This window comes from Rhipicephalus microplus, chromosome 8, assembly GCF_043290135.1.
Source record: "Rhipicephalus microplus isolate Deutch F79 chromosome 8, USDA_Rmic, whole genome shotgun sequence".
Taxonomy (NCBI): Eukaryota; Metazoa; Arthropoda; class Arachnida; order Ixodida; family Ixodidae; genus Rhipicephalus; species Rhipicephalus microplus.
The window spans coordinates 22,006,445-22,028,464 of NC_134707.1; the positions used below are offsets into that span (position 1 = coordinate 22,006,445).

Sequence of the window (22,020 nt, forward strand, 5' to 3'; positions counted from 1 at the left end):
AAAGGTGATGGCGCATTGACAGCTACGACGACAAGGCTAAACAGTTCATTCGTCGAGCCTTTTTCCTTCTAAAACAGTCGTGCAGCAAGATCCTCTGACGAATCAGTGCCATCATATCTTGTTAAATATACATTTGGAAAAAGACACGGAAATTAACCAAGGTGTTTTTGACACCTGTCAATGTAAAGATGATGGAAAGCAGCCTCCGTGTGTCTTTACAGCAACTAACACCATCCTAGTTGATTAATGTACCGGAGTTGGAGACAAATTATGGTGTGATGCCGGCAGAACATGACGAATTGTTTTATATGATGCCTACAGAACATCACAAGTCATTTTCATAGGAATATGCTGGCTGCAGAACGTTTATTGCAAGAGAGGGAGCTATATTCACCTGAACGTAGCGGTAGCGCTAAACAAGTAACACAAACACAACGGACCCACCATATGCCGTGCGTTTCTTTACTCATCTTATTTATTCTAGTAAAGATTCTTAGTTTGGTATACCAATGCTTTTCCGAAGAGTAGCCTTATGCAACGCTTCGATGTACTCTAATATATATATATATATATATATATATATATATATATATATATATATATATATATATATATATATATATATATATATATATATATATATATATATATATATATATTACGACAGTGGCATCACCAGCCCAAGTGATGACATGGTAGACCCTGTCAAGTTACTGTATTGTGTAGCGGATTGGGGTGTCACATATTGATAATACACTCACAGCAATATGTCCGAGACCGCCTTTCCTACATAGGTCGGCAGAACCTGTGGAACTCAGATTCACTCGTGAAATACATTTCGCGCTTTGGACGCACTCGGGCTCAGACCGAGAAAACTTCTGCTGAGCCATACTCACTCGGACTTATACTCACAAAAAAATTCCTTCAAGTGAACTCACTTAGACTCAAACCAATGTATACCCGCCTGGACTCCGACTCGAACTCACTGCTTGATGTGAGTCTGAGTGTGTCCGAGTGAGTCGAACCATGAGTCCGTTAGCCTGGACTTAGCTTTCGACCAAGCTGTGAAGTTCTTTAACACCAGCATCTCACCTAATCGGTGCTCTTCTTCTTTTATTTTCCTCCTCCTTTTTCACTTCCCTTCCACCATCACCCGGCCCCGCCGCGGTGGTCTAGTGGCTAAGGTACTCGGCTGCTGACCCGCAGGTCGCGGGTTTGATTCCCGGCTGCGGCGGCTGCATTTCCGATGGAGGCGGAAATGTTGGAGGCCCGTGTGCTCAGATTTGGGTGCACGTTAAAGAACCCCAGGTGGTCAAAATTTCCGGAGCCCTCCACTACGGCGTCTCTCATAATCAAATGGTGGTTTTGGGACGTTAAACCCCACAAATCAATCAATCAATCCACCATCACCCGCGTGGCGTTGTTGAGGTGCCCTTCGTATAGAGGGACAGTAATGACACCACGCGTATTTCTTCTCTTTTCCCTTTAAGAACCCTTAGAAATGCTCTTCTCGACCCGGTTTGATATAGTACCTTCAAATGCGAGCCACGAGTGCTCGCAGATCAGTTGGATCATTTTTCCTTGGAACAGATGGTTACTTAACATATTTATCAAGAACTTTCCTGGAATAGTTAGCGGAAACGGAGAAGGGACATCAAGGCACCCCTTATGTAATTCACTCCTCAGATTACTGAATTATCAAATGGTGTATGAACAATGCTGTTTTGGAATAAGTGTAAATAGGCGGGAGTACAATGGTTTATTTAGGTCAGCCTGATAGTAATGCTGAAGCTGAGTAGATAGAACTATAGATCGGCAAAAGAAAGTGGAACTCACTCAGACTCATTCAAGAAATATGTCTTGCAATTTGGACTCAGACTCACCAAAAACTTTTCTGGGCCGAACTCACTTGGACTCACACTAACGAAAATTCTTTTCAACCGGACTGACTCGGACTCAGACTCGCCAAAATATTACTCACCGGATTGGCTCAGACTTAGACTCACGGCTTGATCTTAGTCTTAGGGAGTTCATGAGGGAGTTCACCGACCTTCATCGACTCATGAGGGAGTTCACCGACCTATGCTTGCCGAATGACCTCGCGAAATTACTGCTGATGTAGTCGCGGTCTGCCCACATGAGTGGAACCAGCCAAGACTCTCAGGGAGGAGTCGAGTAGAGAAAAGCTGACAACAGTAACGTTTATAACAGTCTTTACATACGGAAGGTAGTGTTGATGGTTGAAGGGAGTCTACATGGTTGATGGTAGCGTGTTCTACATGAAGGTAACATTATGGAAGCTCTCGATAAAAATGTTGATGCAAGCTTTTGGAGCTTATTTGAACAGCGCTGACGCTCCGGCTTTAAGCTGTCGTCCTCCAAAGATTGCCTGCTGGAGAAAAAAATTTAGCCCAGGACCGTCAAATGAAGTTGTCGTCTTCATCTCCGCTCCCAAGAATTGGCCGGTTGGACACCGCCTCCTGCACAACTCAAAAAAAAAAAGGGGGTAGAGGCACGCCCAGTTCGTGACACGGCGAGGGAGAAGCACTACGCAATGCGTAATGTGATAATACCCACCACACAGCACAGCGCTGTGACGTAGTGTCCTGCGCGCAGATCAACTGTGTAGTTGGGTGCAGTGTCGACTTTGGATAGGGTCTGCAGCACCGGGCAGGCCACGGCTTGTGGGGAACATGAAGGCACCACGAAGTGTGGGAATCGTGCCCAAAGATGGATCCCATACCCGTGGCGCATTGTGCAGAGCACCTTAATCAACAAAGTAGCGCAGAGATGACCACTCTTTGTAAGCCGCTTCGACACCTAATAGTTCTTCCTAGGCTATCAGTCGGTTGGGCGTGTCCAGAGGGGTTTTCGACGAGGGGTCCCGATGGCCCTGAAGAATTAGAAGTAAAAACGTCGTGTTGTCACTGCTTTTGGTGGACCTCGGGAAGCGTTATACCGTAAATAATCAGGGTATAGGCTGAGCGGCAATCGTCTCACGCGTCCAAGCGGTGCCAAGTCGGGTAGGCCAATCATGAGACTACCCTCTTTTTGTGGGCACTTGAGCAGTTGTTGTGTACAATGTAGCAATGGCCTCGAGATACAGCAGTAGCTATCGTGTCTGTCCAGCACAATAGTGAGCATGTTTCATGCAATAGGGGTACCATGTACGCATTTCTGCTTTCTTGCCACCCACTATACATAATCTAGAGGGGCTGATGCGTCAATTTCGGGATCAAAAAGCATGCGCGATCACGTTGCAGAGATGGCGACGTTTATGTTTCCATGCATCAGCCAGTTTAATAATGGTCATTAGCTTACGAATGATTGGTGCATCAAGTTGGTAATAAAAGTCCCCGACATCAGATTCAAACAAGCTTATACTGCACTAACTAACCTTCATAGCTTGTAAGAACGTACCCTGACATGTTTGATGTGTTCTCCGCACGCACTGCCATGCAATTATGTGTCAATGTCTATTAGTGTTCCACGACTGACGCTGCTACGGAATATGCGCGCTTAAGTTCGAGAATATACGGTAGTTCGCCACCCATTGTCGCGCTCCGAAAGAGTCCACTCGAAAACCCGGTAGGAGGTGAGGTGGTGTGCTGGAACGTGCGCCGGCAAAACTACTAGCTGCGCACCTCGAGGCAGCGGGAAAACGCAACGGCGCTGGGCTCGGAACAGCGTCGATGGTGCACCGCGTCGCGCGGGCGGATTCCAATTTCCGGCCAGGGTAATTAGGCTCGCACCCCGTACTCTCCACTCCACTCCCACACGCTCCCTATATTACGCTTCACTCTCCCTCGCCGTACCGAACCTGTACCCGCTCCGCTGTCCCGTCCACCCCCACCCGTCCCAGCCACATGCAGCAAACCTCTTCTGCCCTGATGGACAGAAAAGTTAGAAAGGAAAGGGGGATATATCGTCCCCAATCCTTTCTTTCCGTTACTTTCACTACCGACAGCAATCAAGCCTTTTGTTCAACAGCTCACTGCTTCAATATTTTCTTCCTCTCCAGTTTCATACGCTTTCCTCTGCACTCTCGCCAGCCTGTACTGCTGTTAGTAGAGTTCTTGTGCTACAGTGAGTTCTTCCCCACCACATTCCTTGATCAGCTTGACGTGCGATGTTCTAACGCTCCCTGTTTTTTTTTTTTTTTTTGTTTAGCTCTTAGGCTGCTCCCACGCTACCACCTAGCTCATGCTTCGAGATCGTTGGCGCAGTTTTATAAGGGCTCTGAGAACACATTCCCGATAACGATCGCACAATGCTTTCCTGTAAATGCCTAAGAGGAACGACTCTAATCTTCGCACTCCTGTCTGCACGGCGAGGGATCTTCCTGCAGGATGTTGCCGTTAGTCCAATCTTGCCGCCGGCCTCTCATCCCTATCCACCGTCATCAGCTGGACGCTGGTGTCGCAACGCATCAGAACACCATACCACGCCTAACGGGAGGGAGCAATCGTGAGCTCGTCATTCGGAGGATTTTTTAGGCAGCTCCCGTGTTACGGCAATACATATCCATATTCATCAGTCCACACTGCACATTCTCTGGACAGCCGTGACATGCGCGTTCAATCATGACACACGCGTAGGATTCTCTTAACGAAGTTGTTTAGCTCGAGGTAAAACGAGTGTCCACTAAACCTATCGTCACCATCAACACGTAGGGGCCTCTAAAATTCATCTCACTACTCATCTCTGGTCCTCTAATCCTGAAGAAGTCACCAGTTAGCCCAAAAGTTGTCTGCGAAGTTACGGAGGCTAGCCGAGAACCCCAAGTTCGTACAACGAGACAACACTGGGGAATTGTAGAGGCAACAGCAGCTGCGAGAACACCCCGAAGCCTTGGAAGCCCGACGACGATCTGCCCATAAATTTATGAGAGATGCAAACGCTCGGCTTCAGCGCAAGGTTCTGTCTCTGAACTTGGACATGCGTGTTATTTCTGCGACTGTCGGTCTTTTAACCCGAACCTCTGTGCACTTAGAATCAACCTACAAACAACCTGGTATGACCTGGCTAAAGCCTAGTAGCAATGCGGGCGCAACCAGATTAGACTTCAGAATCGTCCATTTCCGCTACTTGAAGCCTTGCGTGACGTTGTGCAAGGCTGCAAGCTCCAGCTTTTTTTTTTTTTTTTTGTCAAGCGTGCAGTATGCATTCTTGTCAACCATACACACTCAAACTTCGTTACCTATATTGACTGCACTTCAGAATCGTCCATTTCCGCTACTTGAAGCCTTACGTGACGTTGTGCAAGGCTGCAAGCTCTAGCTTCTTTTTTTCCTTGCCAAGCATGCAGTACGCATTCCTGTCGACCATACGCAGTCAAACCTCGTTACCTGTATTGGCTGTACCTAGGCACTTCCTATGCCACCATAAATCGCTTGTATTCTTCTCACAACTGACACCGCCCTTTTGCGTGGATTTCGTCCTGTTATCTGAGGGGTATGTACAACGGCTCAAATTTAAAAAAAAAACACGCAGCTTGTATAAGGTTCAATTAATTATCACCTAATTATGACGAAATCACTCACAATTTTTACATGTCATTACATCAAGACCACAAGTTAAATCTACCAACAAAAATAACGTATGACGACCGCAACACATAATGATGGAAGACGATGAAGTGTGATCTCTGTGCTGCAGCTGTCCAGGCAACCATCCGTCCCAAGCGTACGCAAATAAAATATGCTTTATGTCATTTAAGTCCACAGGCGCGGCCAGAAAGAAAGATAGAGTACTTTTGAAAATGATTTATAGTATTTTATCCTGACAGTGCGTTGACCTTATTGTATTATTCACACTCAACAACAGTGCGCCTTCAAGAGGTTGTAATGCTTCCGCAATTCTTCTCATTCCACTTTTGCTAATAGCGTGTCGAATTCACTGCGTCGTTCATATTCATAGATTCAGCTCTTGTTCCATCTTCATTAGTTCATTTATTGCTGAAATATGTTTTACAGCAGTGGGTCGCGCTGCATAATCCAGAGGACGAATTCACGAAACTTCTCTTTTGTAATTCTGTTTTGCCATTGGTCAGCCGGTTTCTCTAATTTTATGTCCCGCATCATGATTTGTTGGTGTAATCTCTTGCGAAAATGTCTAGCGTTAAACGTGCTTCTAAATACGAGCCTATTGGTTCACCTTTCATAAACTCTTGGTCAGTTAATTTGGAACTACGTTGTCCTGTACACTGTCGCCCCCTATTTACAAAATGCACGGAATCTTACTACCCTTTCGAATACCTCCTGAGCATTTATTCTCCCTTTTTCGACTCGCTGCTCCTTTAGGGGGAAGTCAGCAACGAAAGAGCTTGTCCTTGCCAATTTCGTGCCGGAAAAGCAAATGCGGTGGCTTCGGTAGCAGCGATGCAGTAAATACTTAGCGAGACTTAGCCCTGTTCACGCCAAAGCGTTCAATGGTGCTAGCGCTGTCTTTGCGCTTTTTGTCTGTGATGTGCAGTGCTCTCCGATGGAGGGGCACCCAGGTTGCCTCTATGTGCGTGCGTGAGCAGACTTGCGTGCATGTGCACGCATGTTCGCTTGTGTGTCTTTCCTTCCAGGAGTTGTAGACATTGTCGACGAAAGTGGACTTGACAAGAGCAGCGACTGTGACAAACTTGTTCAGCCATTGCAAAGTGGGGAATACAGATGGTGTTCAGCCTTTGCTCGCGATGCACTTATTTGTCTGAAGAAGGGAGCGTTGCTGATTAATTGTCTCCTCAACCTTAGTTTTCCTTTCTATACTTCCCTTGAGCAGAAATCTTGGCAATGCACTTCTTTGGTTACTGGCGTGGAAGTGACTGAAAGGAAGTGTTCGATGGAGCGCAACCAGTGTTCGAGATTCTCGCTTGCTTAGGCAAGCAATGGTCGTAGCGTCGTTAGAATGAGAGCCATCAGCTTGAAACGGAGGCAGCAAGAAGTACTAAAGTATGTGCTATTCCGTAGTTTCTGAGAAAAAAAATTTTGGCACCGACAGTTTGGGAAGTTCCACGTATGACAAAGTTGCATTAGGGAACGCTTAAGGAGGAGCCCACAAATGGTGTTTTTTTTTTTTTTTTTTTTGCTTTGTGCTCCGGGTTTGACGGTGTGTAACAATAAAATTGCCTTCTTCGCTTCCGGTCACCTGTGCTACAAATAAGCGAGGTCGCGTGGGCTTCGTTGATAGATGCTTCACAGTAATCTGATGATGATGGACTTCTTGTAACGCGGTCCCGTTACCACGAACTAGCTACAGGCCCCTTCCGGAAGACCTGATAACAGCCTTCATCGTGGCTCCACATATAAGAAAGCTGCATTTGGTGCCGCCGATCATAAAGCGACAATTAAGTATCATTCTAGAATGCAATAAAAACGCTGATACGCAGTTTTTGTAGTTTCAAATTTTCGGTACAGGTGTCTGGCTTGACTAAGTACTCTACTGTAGGGTTTTTGTTTCTATTTTTTGGTACTAATTGATAGGATGCTCAACTGAGCACGCAGCAAATTAAGCAAATTAAGTCCAATGCCATTGATTAGGTTGAGAAACAAACAATCAAAGCGCTTTTAATTTCTCATTAAACATGTGGTGAAACCAGCTGCCGTACCACATAGCTCTACAAAACGCTCTGCCGTCCCTCGTCACCACTGGAATACGGTGTAGAACAATCAGAGCCTTTGATATCCTCACGAGACTATGCACACCATTGAAAACTTGTTGGCCCCAGAGTGTTTTAGTGCCTAGTGTTTTAGTGCCTTGTAAGAAACGTAGTAGAGTGTTTTAGTGCCTAGTAAGAAACGAGAGTTCCTGTATGGTGCGCAAGCGCACGAAACACGCCTAAGTAACCACCATCTTCTACGCTGTTTACTTAAATACGTACAGACTGTCATCATTATCTGCGCGATTATGCGTTCAGAAAAGATTGATCTGAAGCTGGTCATTGTATCACCTATCTCATTGCATTTCGTCGCTATTACACCGTATCTTTCAGTCAACGCTCGCGCAATATCTCAACAATTTTCAAAGATGCATAGCAGGAAAGCGGGACGACCACTGTCGTCATGCGTCAGTGCAATTGTCCAGTTATCGGAAGCCTAGAGAAATCAGCCCGTTCGAGAGAGAGCTCAAGCGCACGCATGCATGTATATGAAATCACGCAAACTGACGCTGTCGTTTTCACTGTATGCGCAGGGCTCTAGCTCGACCGTGGACGTCGCTCTACTGGCGGAGGCGCACGGCCTGGTGACAGACATGCTGCTGGACCCGAACCTCCCGCCGCACGTGGTGAGCGGGTTGCGAGCGCTGGCCACGCTGCTGTCGCCCCCGAGCCACGGGCCGCCCCAGCCACGGCCCCGGCCCGGGGGAGCCTCAGTCTCGCTGGCCGACTTCAACTGCGGCTCGGACACGGAGGAGATACCGTACACCGGAGAAAGACCGTCGGCCCTGCCCAAACGGCTGCGCCGCAATCTTCCTCCGGGCCTGCTCCGGCGCATGTCGACGAGCACGTGGACGACGACGACCTCGGCGACGGGCATGCCCACGCTGGAGCCAGAGCCCAGCCGAAAGAGGAGCACTAGTTTCAGGCATGCGGCAGCCGCCGCCGAGGGGTCCGCGGCCGCGCAGCACCAGCAATTCCTTGCGAACCATGCAGCAGCGTCCAGGTACTCGTCATCGCAGAGCTCGGGTGCTCATAGGTCTTTTAATTGAGCCCAGGACTTGACACTAGCCTTTGATGATGATGGTGATGATGATGATGATGATGATGATGATTATCTAAAGGCGTGGTCGTAACCAAACCGGCTTTTTACGTCGTTGTTGAACGATGACGACGGCCTAAATGCATGGCTCACACCCACTCTGGGGGGATTGGTCAAGAAACGAGTAATATGCGCACCAATTCTTCCTCTCCCTATTCTCATCCGTCATTTCTCTTCCAAGTGAGTAGCGCATCGAGTGCCCCGCTTGTCGGACATGCGTATATATCAAGTGGCGTGATCACACTCGACATCAAGTGGTCGAAACATGTGTAACGAAAGGTTAGCAATGCTCGAAACCGGCTCAAAGTAAGTGAACTAGGACTAAGGTATTATATTTCACTGAAATAACGAAGAAGCAATTGAAGTAATACAAAATAATAAAAATTAGGGGACCATTAAGATTCGTTTTTAATAGTTGGAGGCGACTTCAAACCCATCGTGAATGGAATTGTTTCGAACTCACTACACTGCATGCTCTACGTGGCCTTAAAGTAGCAGGTGCAGTGACGTGTGTGCCTCTTGGAGCGGTTGACTGGCTTTAAACAATGAAGTCATTATTATAACCACATGTTCTTACGCCTGATGGCAACTAACGATTATACCACGCATTGTTACTGCAATACTCAGGCTGTATTGTGAATCGTGTCTACCGGACGCATGTGCTTGTAAAGCATTCAATTTGCTCTCACTGTATTTCTGAGCAGAGGAGGATGTTTTCGCTTTATTCACCAGCGGACGTGTGGCCTTGTGGTAAAAACACTCGCTTGCCATGCAAACAACCCGGGTTCGATCCACGCTTAAACCGGAAATTATTCATTATGGTACTTTATTTCTGTCAATCTCGATTTTTCGGTCATGGACAATACGACGATATTTAGTTCACCAGCTACAACGCTGACTCTGACGCCGGAATTCGTGCGAAACGAGCTTTTAAAAGCTATTACCTTATAACCCTTCGGAAACATGCTACTTACAACCGTGCCGCACACAAGAGTTCTCCAAACGCGCGATTGCTCCGCCCTGCCCACCAGCAATTTCCCGGCGACTTCGTCGCTACATCTGAAGGTGGGAGTAACCTGAAGGGAGTTGCTGCAGACAAGTATCTCAACTGCCGCAACAAGCAGGAAGTCGATAAACCCCAGCAAAATGTAGCGCGCATGTCGCACACTGAGATTGCGAATCACCTTAACAAGATCTCACTTGTGCCGGGAAAACCGTGCATGCTTAACTGAAACACCAGCGTTATTGAGGGTTTGGTAAACCAAGCAGTGGGAATTCTACTAATCACTGGGTGCCCGTTCTGCACGCATCCTTGGGTTTCACAGAGCTGTATTTTTGTCTTTCTCTTTTTCCTTTTCATAGTAGCATGCTAAAGAGCATTAGCTAAGGCCAACCTTCCTGTTTTTATCACTTCTCTCGCTCTCTTAAGGGATGACAAATCGTTGAACAGAGAACGCGGCTCATTTCAACGTTTTGACAGCGTTTTTTTATTCGAAGGTTCCTCATCACTTCGAGCTTCAACTATTTCCGTGAGCGTCATCTGACTTTCTAAATTTAGGCATGTGCAACGCTCCGTTATACTGTAGGGTGTTTGCAAGGTGGCTTACCGCTAACTCTGATAGTGACATCCTGTGACGCTTCACCTGGGCACTACAATCAACGCGTTTTGTTTCTTGTGCATGTTCACGAGTGTTGTTTAATTCTCATGTGAATAAGAAATGCAGCGGCTAGGGAGATAACTGATCATTAATGAAAATGAATCGACTGATATGCCGTTTGGCTTACTTCTAGGCAAGGTAAATGAGATGTGTACAATATAGGTGTTAAGCTATGAAGAACGTGCAAGGTACAAGAGTGCGTGCTAAAAGGGCACAATCTGTATATTCTATTTGGAGTAACCTATGAGACAGAATTAAGCTTAAACAATAACAAATTTTTTATCGTCAAGCTGCTTAAGAAGCTTGACGCTAATTTTAAAGGTGCTTTCGGGCTTCAAGTGGGCTCCTAGTATTGTAAATCGTAGGTGCATTGTTACGAAGGCAGGCTTGAGTGAAAAGGTAGCACATGACAAGCTTTCAGTAGTCTTGTGCACTTCTTCGCCAAAAACAAACAGTTGTCAGTTTGCTTTCTATTTTGTGCGTTCCCTTCTGTCACTAAGGTGCAGCGTTGTTATGCATGACAATACTTTGTCAAGAGACTCACCACACTGGGCTGGAAATTGTATTAAGAAGTAGACTGTACTCTCAACTGTGGTACTTACTCATGGTTTGGCATGTGACCTGATTTTGTTGTAATGTGCCCTTTCTCCTTCTACCTCTCCTTTGCCATATTTATTTCCTGTTTTTTTTTACTTTATGGGCTCTCCAGATGACCAAATGGATGTGGTGTCTCATTTAGCTGACAAATGCCCACCCACTTGTTTTCTTGCATTCCTTCTATTCTAGCTGGCCATTTTCATAGGGCAGACGAACGTGGACTAACGTGCTTTGACGACCCTCCGCCACTAAGAACACAGTGCGGATCGCAGATAAATGTATTACGTAGACAGATACTTCGTAGATAAATGTATTACATGAACGGATCTTCCAGAGTTTCTTTTTAGACGTGAAGCGGCTATTTGACTAACCTGTGTAACGATGTCCCTCCGTGCGTCTGTACGATCGCGCCGCAACGCGCTCTCTTCCCCGCACGTGTTGGAGGGGTGCCAAGTAGGTCAGGCCACAGCTGCACATTAACGACATGCCCACTTCGCAGTGTGCGCAGACGTCACTCTCTTTCTGGGCTGCCACGCGCCTGCCACAGCGTCCGCAGTTGCCGCCTCGTTCGTTAACCCGCAACACCAGCCGCTACCGCTGCTCGCTCCGCTACCACGACCGTCGCTCGTTACACCACCGAATCATCGGTTCACGAGCTATAAAACTGACGCACCAGCCATCGCTTCAAACGAATCTTCCAGTGCTGACCGCATCACCCGCGTTAGCGCCGTTAAACTTGTGCTGCTACCCGTACGCAACGCTGCTGCATCATATCCTATCGGGGTTCTTTTTGGGAAGATGGTGTGAATTTTTCATTCTTACATGTGTGTTGGCAGCAACTATGCGGCCTCTCATCGTATCTGAACTCCCCCAACAAGGCAGTCTTCTTACGTCTATTTCAATCCTTTGGCCTCCTCTCAGCGGTTCGTCGGCTCGCGGCACGGCGTCCGGTGGTCCGTCGTCGGCGCTGCAGCCGAAGGGCCGCTCGTTCTCCACGACGGCCATCCCGTCGTCAGCGCTGTCCCGGCGAGGGGTACGCGAACGCAAGACGGTGTGCAGCCTCCACCCGCTGAGCCTGGCCGCCGGGACAACGCCCGGCGCGGCGGCGGGCGAGGCCGCCGCCTCGGCAGACCAGCAGGCCACGCTACCTTCTGTGCGCCGGCTGCACACGTCCGACTACGACTCCAGCAATGACTCGCCCAGCGGGTCGGACACAAACGACCCGGCGAGCGGGCCCAACGTGCTGGGTAAGCCCTCATCTCTGTATTCATAATGATGATGACAATGAGGATACACTGCATGTTTCATGTCCATAAACACTTGCTAAATTATTCTTCCTTTCTTCCTTACTTTCTGACAGTATCATGTCACTGATAATCTGTTTAGTCTTCTGTTTACGATACTTGCTAGATATATCTCTCTGCCAGCTTTGTCACAGTGTTGCTTTGTATTGGTGACTTTATATCTTCACCTCACATGTAGACCCTTGAGCAGGATGAGTGTACGGTGCATTTCATGGATGCCACCCTTGCAGTAGCACAGCTTAGCCTGTTTCCTAACAATTATGTACTTCACCCCTCCACTGAACACTCTCTTCTCACCTATGAAGCATGCAGCCAGGCAGAATGGTATTTCGTCAGATCTATCTTGTATCCCTGTACGTTTCCTCCACCTAATTCATCTATATCTCTTTCCTGTCATCCAGCTGTAGTGACAGTTTACGGCTAAACGAATCAGCCTAGATAAATAATGCGTTGCTATAAAAATTTGTCTTCTTTTCTTTTTTTTTTCTTTTTGTGTATGTGTGTGTCGCAGAGGGCGCACTGAGGTCGCCGCAGCAGGCGACAGCCGTGGTAGCAACGGCGACAACGGCGGCGACGACGGCGGGACCTGTTCGCTGCGGACTCTGCGGGGCTCGGGTGGGCGCGACGCTAGCGGCAAGGCCCCGTGAGAGACGCCTCGAGGACGCCACTGGTGCCAAAGGGGACGAGGTCTCTAATACCTCTTGTTTGGCTCTACATGTGTTCCTATGTTTAGTCATCTGATATACCTCCCCTGAAGCATCTAAACATCCTACCTAAGCTATTGAAGCTCTTTGTGTGAGCTGGCGCACTGATCTTAACAGTGCTGTCCCTCCGCATAAAAGACCTAGCAATACCGGAAAGAAATTAGCTTTACCAAAACCTGGGCCAGCAGTGCCTCATGCGCGTGTAGCAGCTGAGAGGGCATGACTTCGAACGATGGGTTGTTATAAATGCCGACGTGAACAGCCACTGAAGAGCACAGGCCTGCGCAGGGTTTTTCAGGAGGGAAGAACCACGTTTCAGAGCAGAACCCCCTGGTCGAGTCCTAACGTTAAACAAGCTTCGTAATGGATGTGAAACTGAAAATAAAGTGATGACGTGCTTCTCAAAACGGCCTGCCATCGGTCCTCAGCTTTGCTGACTAAAAACGATGAGCAAGCAGGTCTTCGAATGCCACATCAGGGGTCTTCAGCAGCTATTGTTGCCAAGAACCATATTGGCCATGACTTTGTGATTCTCGCAATTACGGGAGAGGTCTGACTGTGTAAAAATAAGAGGGAGGGGGAGACTTGGCGCCCCATTAAAGTTATTAGTCGGGGCGTGCCCCATCATGCCCACTCCCCCTATGTGCACACACCTATGGATAACAAAGCAGAGACGGTGTAAACAGGTCTGCTTGAACCCGATTCGTTCATTTAGATGAATTTAGGCACTTTGTAATGCTTTTCTTATCAACGACCGAGTAGCGTTGATGTGCACAACGCGGGATTGCTTCGTGCACTCGATCGGGAGGCCAGCGGTACAGACCCATCTCACATTCTTTTTCACGTGCTTAGGTATCGTGTGTATCAAAACTTGAATTCAGAATACGCGTAAGCTATTCGAGAAAAACAACATTAGACAATGCGAGAGTCATCCCTAATCTAGCTTTCGTGTTCCTAGTCAAGTAAGTCTCTCGTTTTTTTGTGACCTCGCTTTATTTGCCACGATACCTTCCACCGTTCCCCTACCAAGTTCTCTTGCTCCCCAATGCAGGACTCGGGATCGGGGAACGAGGGTGACTTCGACCGAGAAGAAGGGGGTGGCCTCTATGTGGGCGACACCCTCTTCCTGCCCGACGAAATCGTTCGCGACCCACTGCTGGGACGGATAGCCGAGTGGGACTACCCTATATTTGATCTCAACAGGCTAAATCCGGATACCATACTCAGCAAGGTATGTGACATCTCTGCCTTGTTCCTAGATAAAACCTATATTCAAGTCCTTACCTACAGATAAAGCACGTGCTAATATTTGAGCGCTTACAGAGTGCAAAAGATTGCTACCCAATTCACATCGGCTTCGACACCAATTTAAAATTCGTGAATTTCTAAACAGAATAGTAAGGTATTTTACTGCCTTCAATTCGCTTTACTGCCTTCAATTCACCTAAAAGGGCGTTCTCACTACGCCCCGCTACTACTATGTCATGAAGTTGAATTTTCACTGCTGCCAAGCCACACTAGGAGGTCAAGTTTTCACTTTTCCTGCATTCGGCTAAATATATCAGTATAGAAGTATGTCATGGTACCAGCTTATATGTGCTTAGCATGGGCAATTTTATAACTTGCCATATTTTACCTCTTATAACTGGCACCTCTATAATTGTGAGATTTCCTACTCTTTAAGTTTGATTATTCGGTACCGATTAGTATTCACTACAATGCTTAACGACAAAGTATTATTCACGCAAGCCTGCTATAGAGTTTTATCACAAATGCTTTATAGACCTTTATAACCATCATGCAGTCCTCTGGGCAGCAGAAAGTATGCCAGACACCCTCTAAAAAAACACCCATGCTCGAATAGCAGGGCCATGTATTGTACTTCTATTCTGCAGCAGTTTGGAAAGCAGATGTAGAAATTCTGTTCTACAGGAACATCTATCTGTGCAATATTTAATATATACAGCTTGTTGGCATTCCCTGTTTTTTCAAATCAGTGATATCAATGCCACTAGTTCGCTGATATCAACACCATTATTTTTTGAAGGTACATTGTAAAGTGGAAATAATAGGGCATGCCTAATTATTTCTCACACAACTCGCTATATCTTCACATTATATTTGCATTATATGATTCACATATTATACGGTATTATTTAACTACGTCTACTTTAGTGGTTGGTTTTTGGATAAAATGCGAAGAGTCAATGATGGAAATTTGCTGTAGGGATATTCACATTTACCATGAAAGAACGTAACATATTTTACAAAAATATCCAGACTGTTCTTAGGTAAATATCCTAACTGTTCATTTCAAAAAGTAATTTCTTTGCTAACACTCACCTATATTCATTATATAGTGTGTTCTTTCAATTCTCCTCCTGGTGTCACTGAAAAATGAATATTCGTGGTCCTAAATTTGAATCAACTACATTCACCAGCATTTGCGGATGCTGCATGCTAAACATTTTTTCACGTCTACCCTCTCTTTTTTGTGAGAACACGTAAATTGTTATAGTCGCATTTATCCACCCTAGCAACCACAGGTATCCACTGGCTGTCCATTTTGAATACAAATGTCCGGTCGAATGCATCTTCAACACAGTTAGCCAGTGGATGTACAGTGACAATCTATGTCCCGTGTGTCTGTTTTCTGGACGTCCGAACTGGATGTCCGACTAGATATTAAGTTTTGAACTTTGACTGGCTGTCCATATAAGGACATGCCAAGGATATGTGCATTTACTCATCAGTTATTGTAAAATTATAAAGTAGTGAAAATATATAGAGATCTGCAGAATCCCAAGTGTCATTCTCGTAAAATTTCATTTAAAGGGCTACTACATATTCATTCAAATTTCTGCACGCGTGTTTGATCCTAGGATGTCGAACAATTTCGTTTCCTGAGGCAAAACAATCTGGTTGATTCAATATGTGTATCGTATGTTGTAAAAAAGAATGTATTTATTGTTAATAATATTGCATGTGAACTAATGAAAATGCCGATAGAGTGCGTCATAGCAATCATGATGTATACAGAAACTCCCAATGCGGCAGCCTCGACACTTCTCAACAAGCGGTGCACCGCAGTTGCTCAAATTCCTCGAGCGTACACGTAATGGTAGCCGTGCCCTTCTGGATGTGTCGGAAAAAAACGCATGCCATTGTGCCTATTGTCCCGAAACCTGCTTGACAGCGGCGCGCAATGACGAAAGAAGAACGGGAAAGGAGGGTATTCGTGTCCCGTCCCACATATATAGGCTGAGCCAGTCTCCTAGCGGCAGAAGGCAGATTTTTTTTTCAAGTGCGCCCGTGTGGACATCAACAGCAACATGTGAAGTTACAAAGGATGACTTTTCTACAAGAAACATAGAAATGCAGCATGAGCCCACCACTTTTCCAGCAGAGATTACCATGGCAAGCAGCAGCAACCCCACTTGCTCGCACGGCACAGATAAGATCATGCCTTACATATCTCTTTTTTACGTCTGATATCGAACATTTATCTGTTCTTAGCACGCGTTGACTATTGACCATCATTTGTATAAGCCCTGCTAATATGTGGCATATTTCCAGCTCTACATTTGTTCGCATGTTCCTTCCTAGTAACCAATTTAGGACAGGCACGTGGTGAGTGCCTGTAAACCTTATTTAGAAGCATGTGCTGCACCCATTAGTTTTTCTCCTGTGCTTGTCTGTATGTACTTATTGAGGTTCTAAGAATAACATTGCCATAAACATGCACGAGTTGTGTTTGTCGCTAATAACTTAATTTATTAAACCTGTAATGAAGCAATTGCTGCCACCTAAGAAGTTGTGGCACTTGAAAACAGAAGGGCATTGAACACTAAAATCTTGTAAGCCTCGTATACCCTTTCACAATCGCAGCTGCAGACTGTGAGTTATGTGCTTATTAGTCTTAAAATATGTTTATAATAAAGGTTTGCTCTTGAAAGCCCACTTGGGCTCCATTTTTTTAGAATTCATTTGCAGCAGAAAAGCTCCGGCGGAAGAAAGACAGCTTCCGAGTAGGCTGTGTGGATACGTTGTTCACGTGAAAGGTTTTTCTTGAATATGCACAAGCTATATACACAAAGAGATTATATATATATATATATACTCTGAATGTCCATGTTGGCTGTGTGAACGGATGTCGAGCGAACATACAAATTCGTCACGTTTGTACATGTGTTGTACATCCATGGGACGTATAGTGTACATTTGTGGACATTTTAAGGATGTCCGAAATATCCGAAATGTATGTCCTGGTGTATGCCTATCGGATATCCGTGGTTACTTGGGCATTTAGGAAATGATTCACATTGAGGGAGATTACATAACTTCTAGTGGGAACTTACAGACTATAAAGACATTGAAACATCGGAAATTATAAAAAACCAGAGTGTATAGATATGTACTTGGCGATCCGTGTGAGTTGGACCTTATAGGCCTTCTGAATATTCTTTCTTATTTGCTCATTTCAGATGTGTTATCGCGTATTTTTAGAAGTTGGTCTGTTCGATGCCTTCAAAATCCCGGAGCCCGAGTTTCTTCATTATTTCCACGCACTCGAGAGTGGTTACAGAGAAAAACCATGTGAGTCTCTGAATAATTATTTGCGTCTCGCTTCATATCTTCATGGGTATTTGCCAAGGTAGCACTGTTGTCAGCTTGCAGGGATTTCTTGCCATGGTCTTTATAATGTACATCTTACCTCAATTTGATCATTTAGGTAGGAATAGGTACAAATATGAAAACCCATTCATTTTGCAGCTTTATTCTAAAAGACTGCATGACAGTCTGAAAAGATTACACAGGTTCTTAACAACTATCTGCCAGTAAGTGCGATGTGTTATAATGTACGGCTTACCAGAAAACAGAGGACCTCCGCAGCGGCAGCACCGCTAGCGATGGTAGTTTTTATGTTTCGTTCAGTCCTACTTTGCTGGAAGCAGTTGTAAAGAGCATAAAAAGAAATGGTTAAAATAATATAGAAAATGAAGGAGAATGTTCTGCCACCTCCTCCTTTTTACGGCACCTTTGCTGTGCCTTGTTAGTTTTTGGCTGATTTGTAATGATTACAAAGAATTCCGGCCGTGTACCTATTGAAGGGGGATAAAGAAACGATTGCTGTTGAAGCTATTTTTCTATGATGGCTGAATGTTGCAAGGTCTTACCGTTTGTACCACTGGTAAAAAATAAATCCACAAAGTACTGAGCATACTGTCAGTGAATGCAAGAATATTCGCCGAGCAACGGCCATGTAATGTGTGTCTCTATCAAACGTTCTGTTTTTCCAAGTGTGTGGTAGTATTAACGGATGAGTGGTTCATGCGTGAAACAGGCGATGTTTAGAATATTGGTTGCTAAAAAAAACAGGGCTGAGAGATTGATCCAACAACGATCACCGCACGTGTAGGCAACAGTGGAGTTTCAAACCTTATTTTGAACCTGACAGTGACAGCAACCCGAAGAAATGCGCTAAAGATGTTCGTATCAAATCTATGACAATAAAAGAAATGCTTGTGTCAAGAAAAAAAAACTTTCAAGATGTTAGCCTCTAATAGAGGACATAGGTTATTGCTGTGGCATTTCGGTCTCATTTCGTGCTATTTTTTTTTCTTCATTACTAATGCTAACTCACCAAACAAATTGCGACATGATCGCTTTTAGTCAATGCAATGTGATTCCATCAAACAGGTGATGATTTTTATCCAGGTGTTTCTCATGGCTTTTGAAACATCCCGATTTTGCAGTGACCAACCTTTCTGTAGTTTCGTACTTGGCTTGTGTTGGACTTTGTTCCCTCTTTGTTACCTCTTGGGAACTCGCCTAACAACTTGAATATGTAACACATCATCACAGTCCTGTACCATCTGCGTCAAATGAAACCTGCACAGCGGGAAGCATTAGCAATGGTATAGTGTGCGCCAACCGGTTGTTGCCATTGACAGGCGCACAACACTCCGATTTGGTAGGACTGCGTATGTCCACGGTTATGACAGGACGACCCGCACTATACCATTGCTAATGCTTGTTGCTGTTCTGGTTTCATTTGATGCAGATAGTACATGTGCAATGACATCTGATCGCTATGTATCGCATTCCCGCTCCTCTAGTTCAGTCGATCGTATGAGACGTCTATCACTTTCGCCAATAGTTTTCCTCGCTTTCATTTTCGCGCGCGTCAGATCACAATCGAATGCACGCTGCGGACGTCCTCCACGGGGTGTACTACCTGACGTCACAAGCCATCCCTGGTTTCGTGCAAGCAGTGCCGGACACCACGGATTCTCCGCTTCACAAGACAGCCGGGAACTTCTTAGCAGGTGACACCTATTCCCCAGTGAAATGAAAAATCGAGGCACACTTTTAGTTGCGCCCCATACCAAACAAAAAGGCTTTGTTGCAGCCAGCCTGCACCTTCCTGAGGTTTCACCTCACTTTTTTTTCGAGCAACTCGAAACTATATTTCCTTCACTAATGGTATTCAGCCACTGTAAGGGGTCTATCTCAAATGACACAGTTTTTTTATACTTCATGCTTGTTTAAGTTAAATAATATTTGTCACAAATAATTTGTTTTGGTCTTCAATTTGTAATTGCCTTATGTGGTTTGTAACTAAATATGCTAACACAAGAGCTCACTTACAAACAAACGGCAGAAATGATTATGTCCATAAATTTACGTCCGTTTTGTTAATATTCGGAGGGCTTAGTGGTCATATCACTTGATGAAATGTTTTAGTCGCTGATCTTGTAAAACGAAGGCTCACTTTTTGCATGTGATGCCACTTTCATACTTATTATCATTTTTTTTTTGCACTAACATTTTAATGTTAGCATATAATAACACGGCCTCATAGTTGTTGAGAGAGTGCCATCTATGTGGTTTTGGGCACTTTTGATGCCAAGTTTGTGTCGTTAGCTAGTACATGAGGGTTAACCATAAATAATGGTTTTAATGAAAATACTAACATGTCTTTATCTAAAATACCCAATTTACTAGTTTTCATTAGCATTTGGGGTCATGTAATCAGCTGCCATGCAAAATATTTAGCTGTAGAATTTTTGTGTGCTTTTGGCATCAATTAACAATGCTTGTGAGCAACAGGTATACCAGGTATTTATAGAATGTGTGAATATATTTTTAAAATTTGGAACGCTTTTCGTTATCACTAATTTCTACGCTGTTTGTTGGCAGCTACCGTTCAAGATTTCAGTTGCTTTGGCTCCTCTGTGCACTTTAGTTAAGCTTTGATAATACAGAGTTATTTATAATGTTACCATAACGGGTTATCGTGCAATATTTCGGTATTTCGCAGCTGCACATGGATTATACTGCGGCCTATGAATCATGAATTTAGAGCTCGCTCCTGGCATTTTGCTAGTTAAAATGCATCGTTACCCATAGTCTTTCACGACTTTCCCGGATGCCAGCTTTCTGGTTTAAAATTAATGTTCACTCATTAGGAATTTACACAGGAAGTGATACGTACTTGGTCTATACGCTCTTCACAGCTGACCGTTAATCAAGTTTTCTCGTAGAATCCGGGATGCGACAACAACCATTCTTGAGCGACTCATAACCTATTCGAGCATCACCAGGGCAACTTTGGGCGATGTCTCACCCTCAAGAACAATATTTTCGTGTGACTGCACAATGTCCGTGGTGAACTTTTTAGCTTGAAATCGCAGTCCGCTAAAGCTTAAGCTTCGTTTTCGTTGCCGACATACACAAACTCAAGTTCTTTACGGGCCTAAAAAATATGGTCGAACGATGAGTTCCAATGTTCCTCTTAAGCTACGCAATGTATAACAGTTTTGGGCCCAATATGAAAACAATCATTAGGGGCTTTTAGCTTGTTTGCATACTTCTTTACGTAATGTGTTACTAAATACCGATTTGCATTTAGCATCTTACCACAACGCCTGTCTTTCAATGTTTTACGCCTCATACATAAACGTTTACGTACGTACGTAACAGTGTATACCTTTACGTTTTTGCAAACCATGAATTGTGATGCTAACTACATTTAAACTGCATTTAACTTGCATAGGATTGAATCGCCATTGTGGCAAGATCACTAGTTGTTTTTATTATCCTGTACAGTATCCTCGTATGCACAAAAGGGTAAAAAATACATTGCTACTGCAGCGATGGTGTCCACACCTTGTGACATTTTGCGCAACCAATCATCAATATGTTGACTCACGGCGTCTATGTTCTAGGCCATTCTAGCTTTGGTAATCTGGCTGAAATAATGTAATCGCTAGTGGCGCCCACACTTCGCATTATTTTAACTCGACGGCTACAGTTTCTGCAGTGTCGATACCTCGAGTTCCTAGAAACGAAGGTGAATTTGTGAAATAGGGAAGGAAATGTAAAGCCTCTCTGGCAGGCAGTTTATGTAACATAAAGGTTTATGTTCCGTAAAGACCCGCGCATGCACATATTCTATCCATTATCTGGTAAAGAAGTATATGTGCAAGCTTTTAAAAGCCCCTATATGTTCGTCTTCATTTCCGTAACATTTCTCGAAAATTCAAGAAAAGGCAAGCTTGCACAGAGCATGACTTAATTAATCAATGCTGACATTTCACGTGCCAAAACCGCGACATGACTACAGCGCACACCATAGTAACTTAGACTACTTAAGGTTCTTTAATGTACGCCTCAATCTAAGCAATAGTTTTGAAAGTTGCACTAATTGGGCAGTTGTGCTGTACCTATGCATAGATTTAAACTTACAGGTGCACTTTTCATTTCACTCTCACCGAAACGTGGCAGTCGTGGCCATTGATCGTACTCGTTCCCTAAACCTTATCACGGCTACACCTTATGTGCTAAGCTACCACGATGAGTAGCGTGATTGTCGCAGGGATTCACCATAAACTTGATACGCTATGCATGAAACCTCGTGGACAGGTAAAAGTGGGGATTTTGTTGAAAAAACCGTCCCATAGTATTTCGTCGCTGTAGGTCTTGGCACTGATGAGTTCTGGGAAAA

General features: G+C 45.0%; 1 protein-coding gene across 3 annotated transcripts in view; it reads left to right on the forward strand.

Moving 5' to 3' along the window:
* Window positions 1-22,020, forward strand: part of LOC119165256 (cGMP-inhibited 3',5'-cyclic phosphodiesterase 3A-like) — a 346,756-nt gene that overhangs the window by 296,436 nt on the left and 28,300 nt on the right. For all 3 annotated transcript variants that reach the window (XM_075871286.1, XM_075871287.1, XM_075871288.1), the window contains 6 exons: window positions 8,182-8,651; window positions 11,924-12,249; window positions 12,818-12,993; window positions 14,062-14,241; window positions 17,495-17,606; window positions 19,202-19,339. In XM_075871286.1, coding sequence (XP_075727401.1) covers window positions 8,182-8,651; window positions 11,924-12,249; window positions 12,818-12,993; window positions 14,062-14,241; window positions 17,495-17,606; window positions 19,202-19,339 — 1,402 coding nt within the window. The remainder of the gene's footprint in view (window positions 1-8,181; window positions 8,652-11,923; window positions 12,250-12,817; window positions 12,994-14,061; window positions 14,242-17,494; window positions 17,607-19,201; window positions 19,340-22,020) is intronic.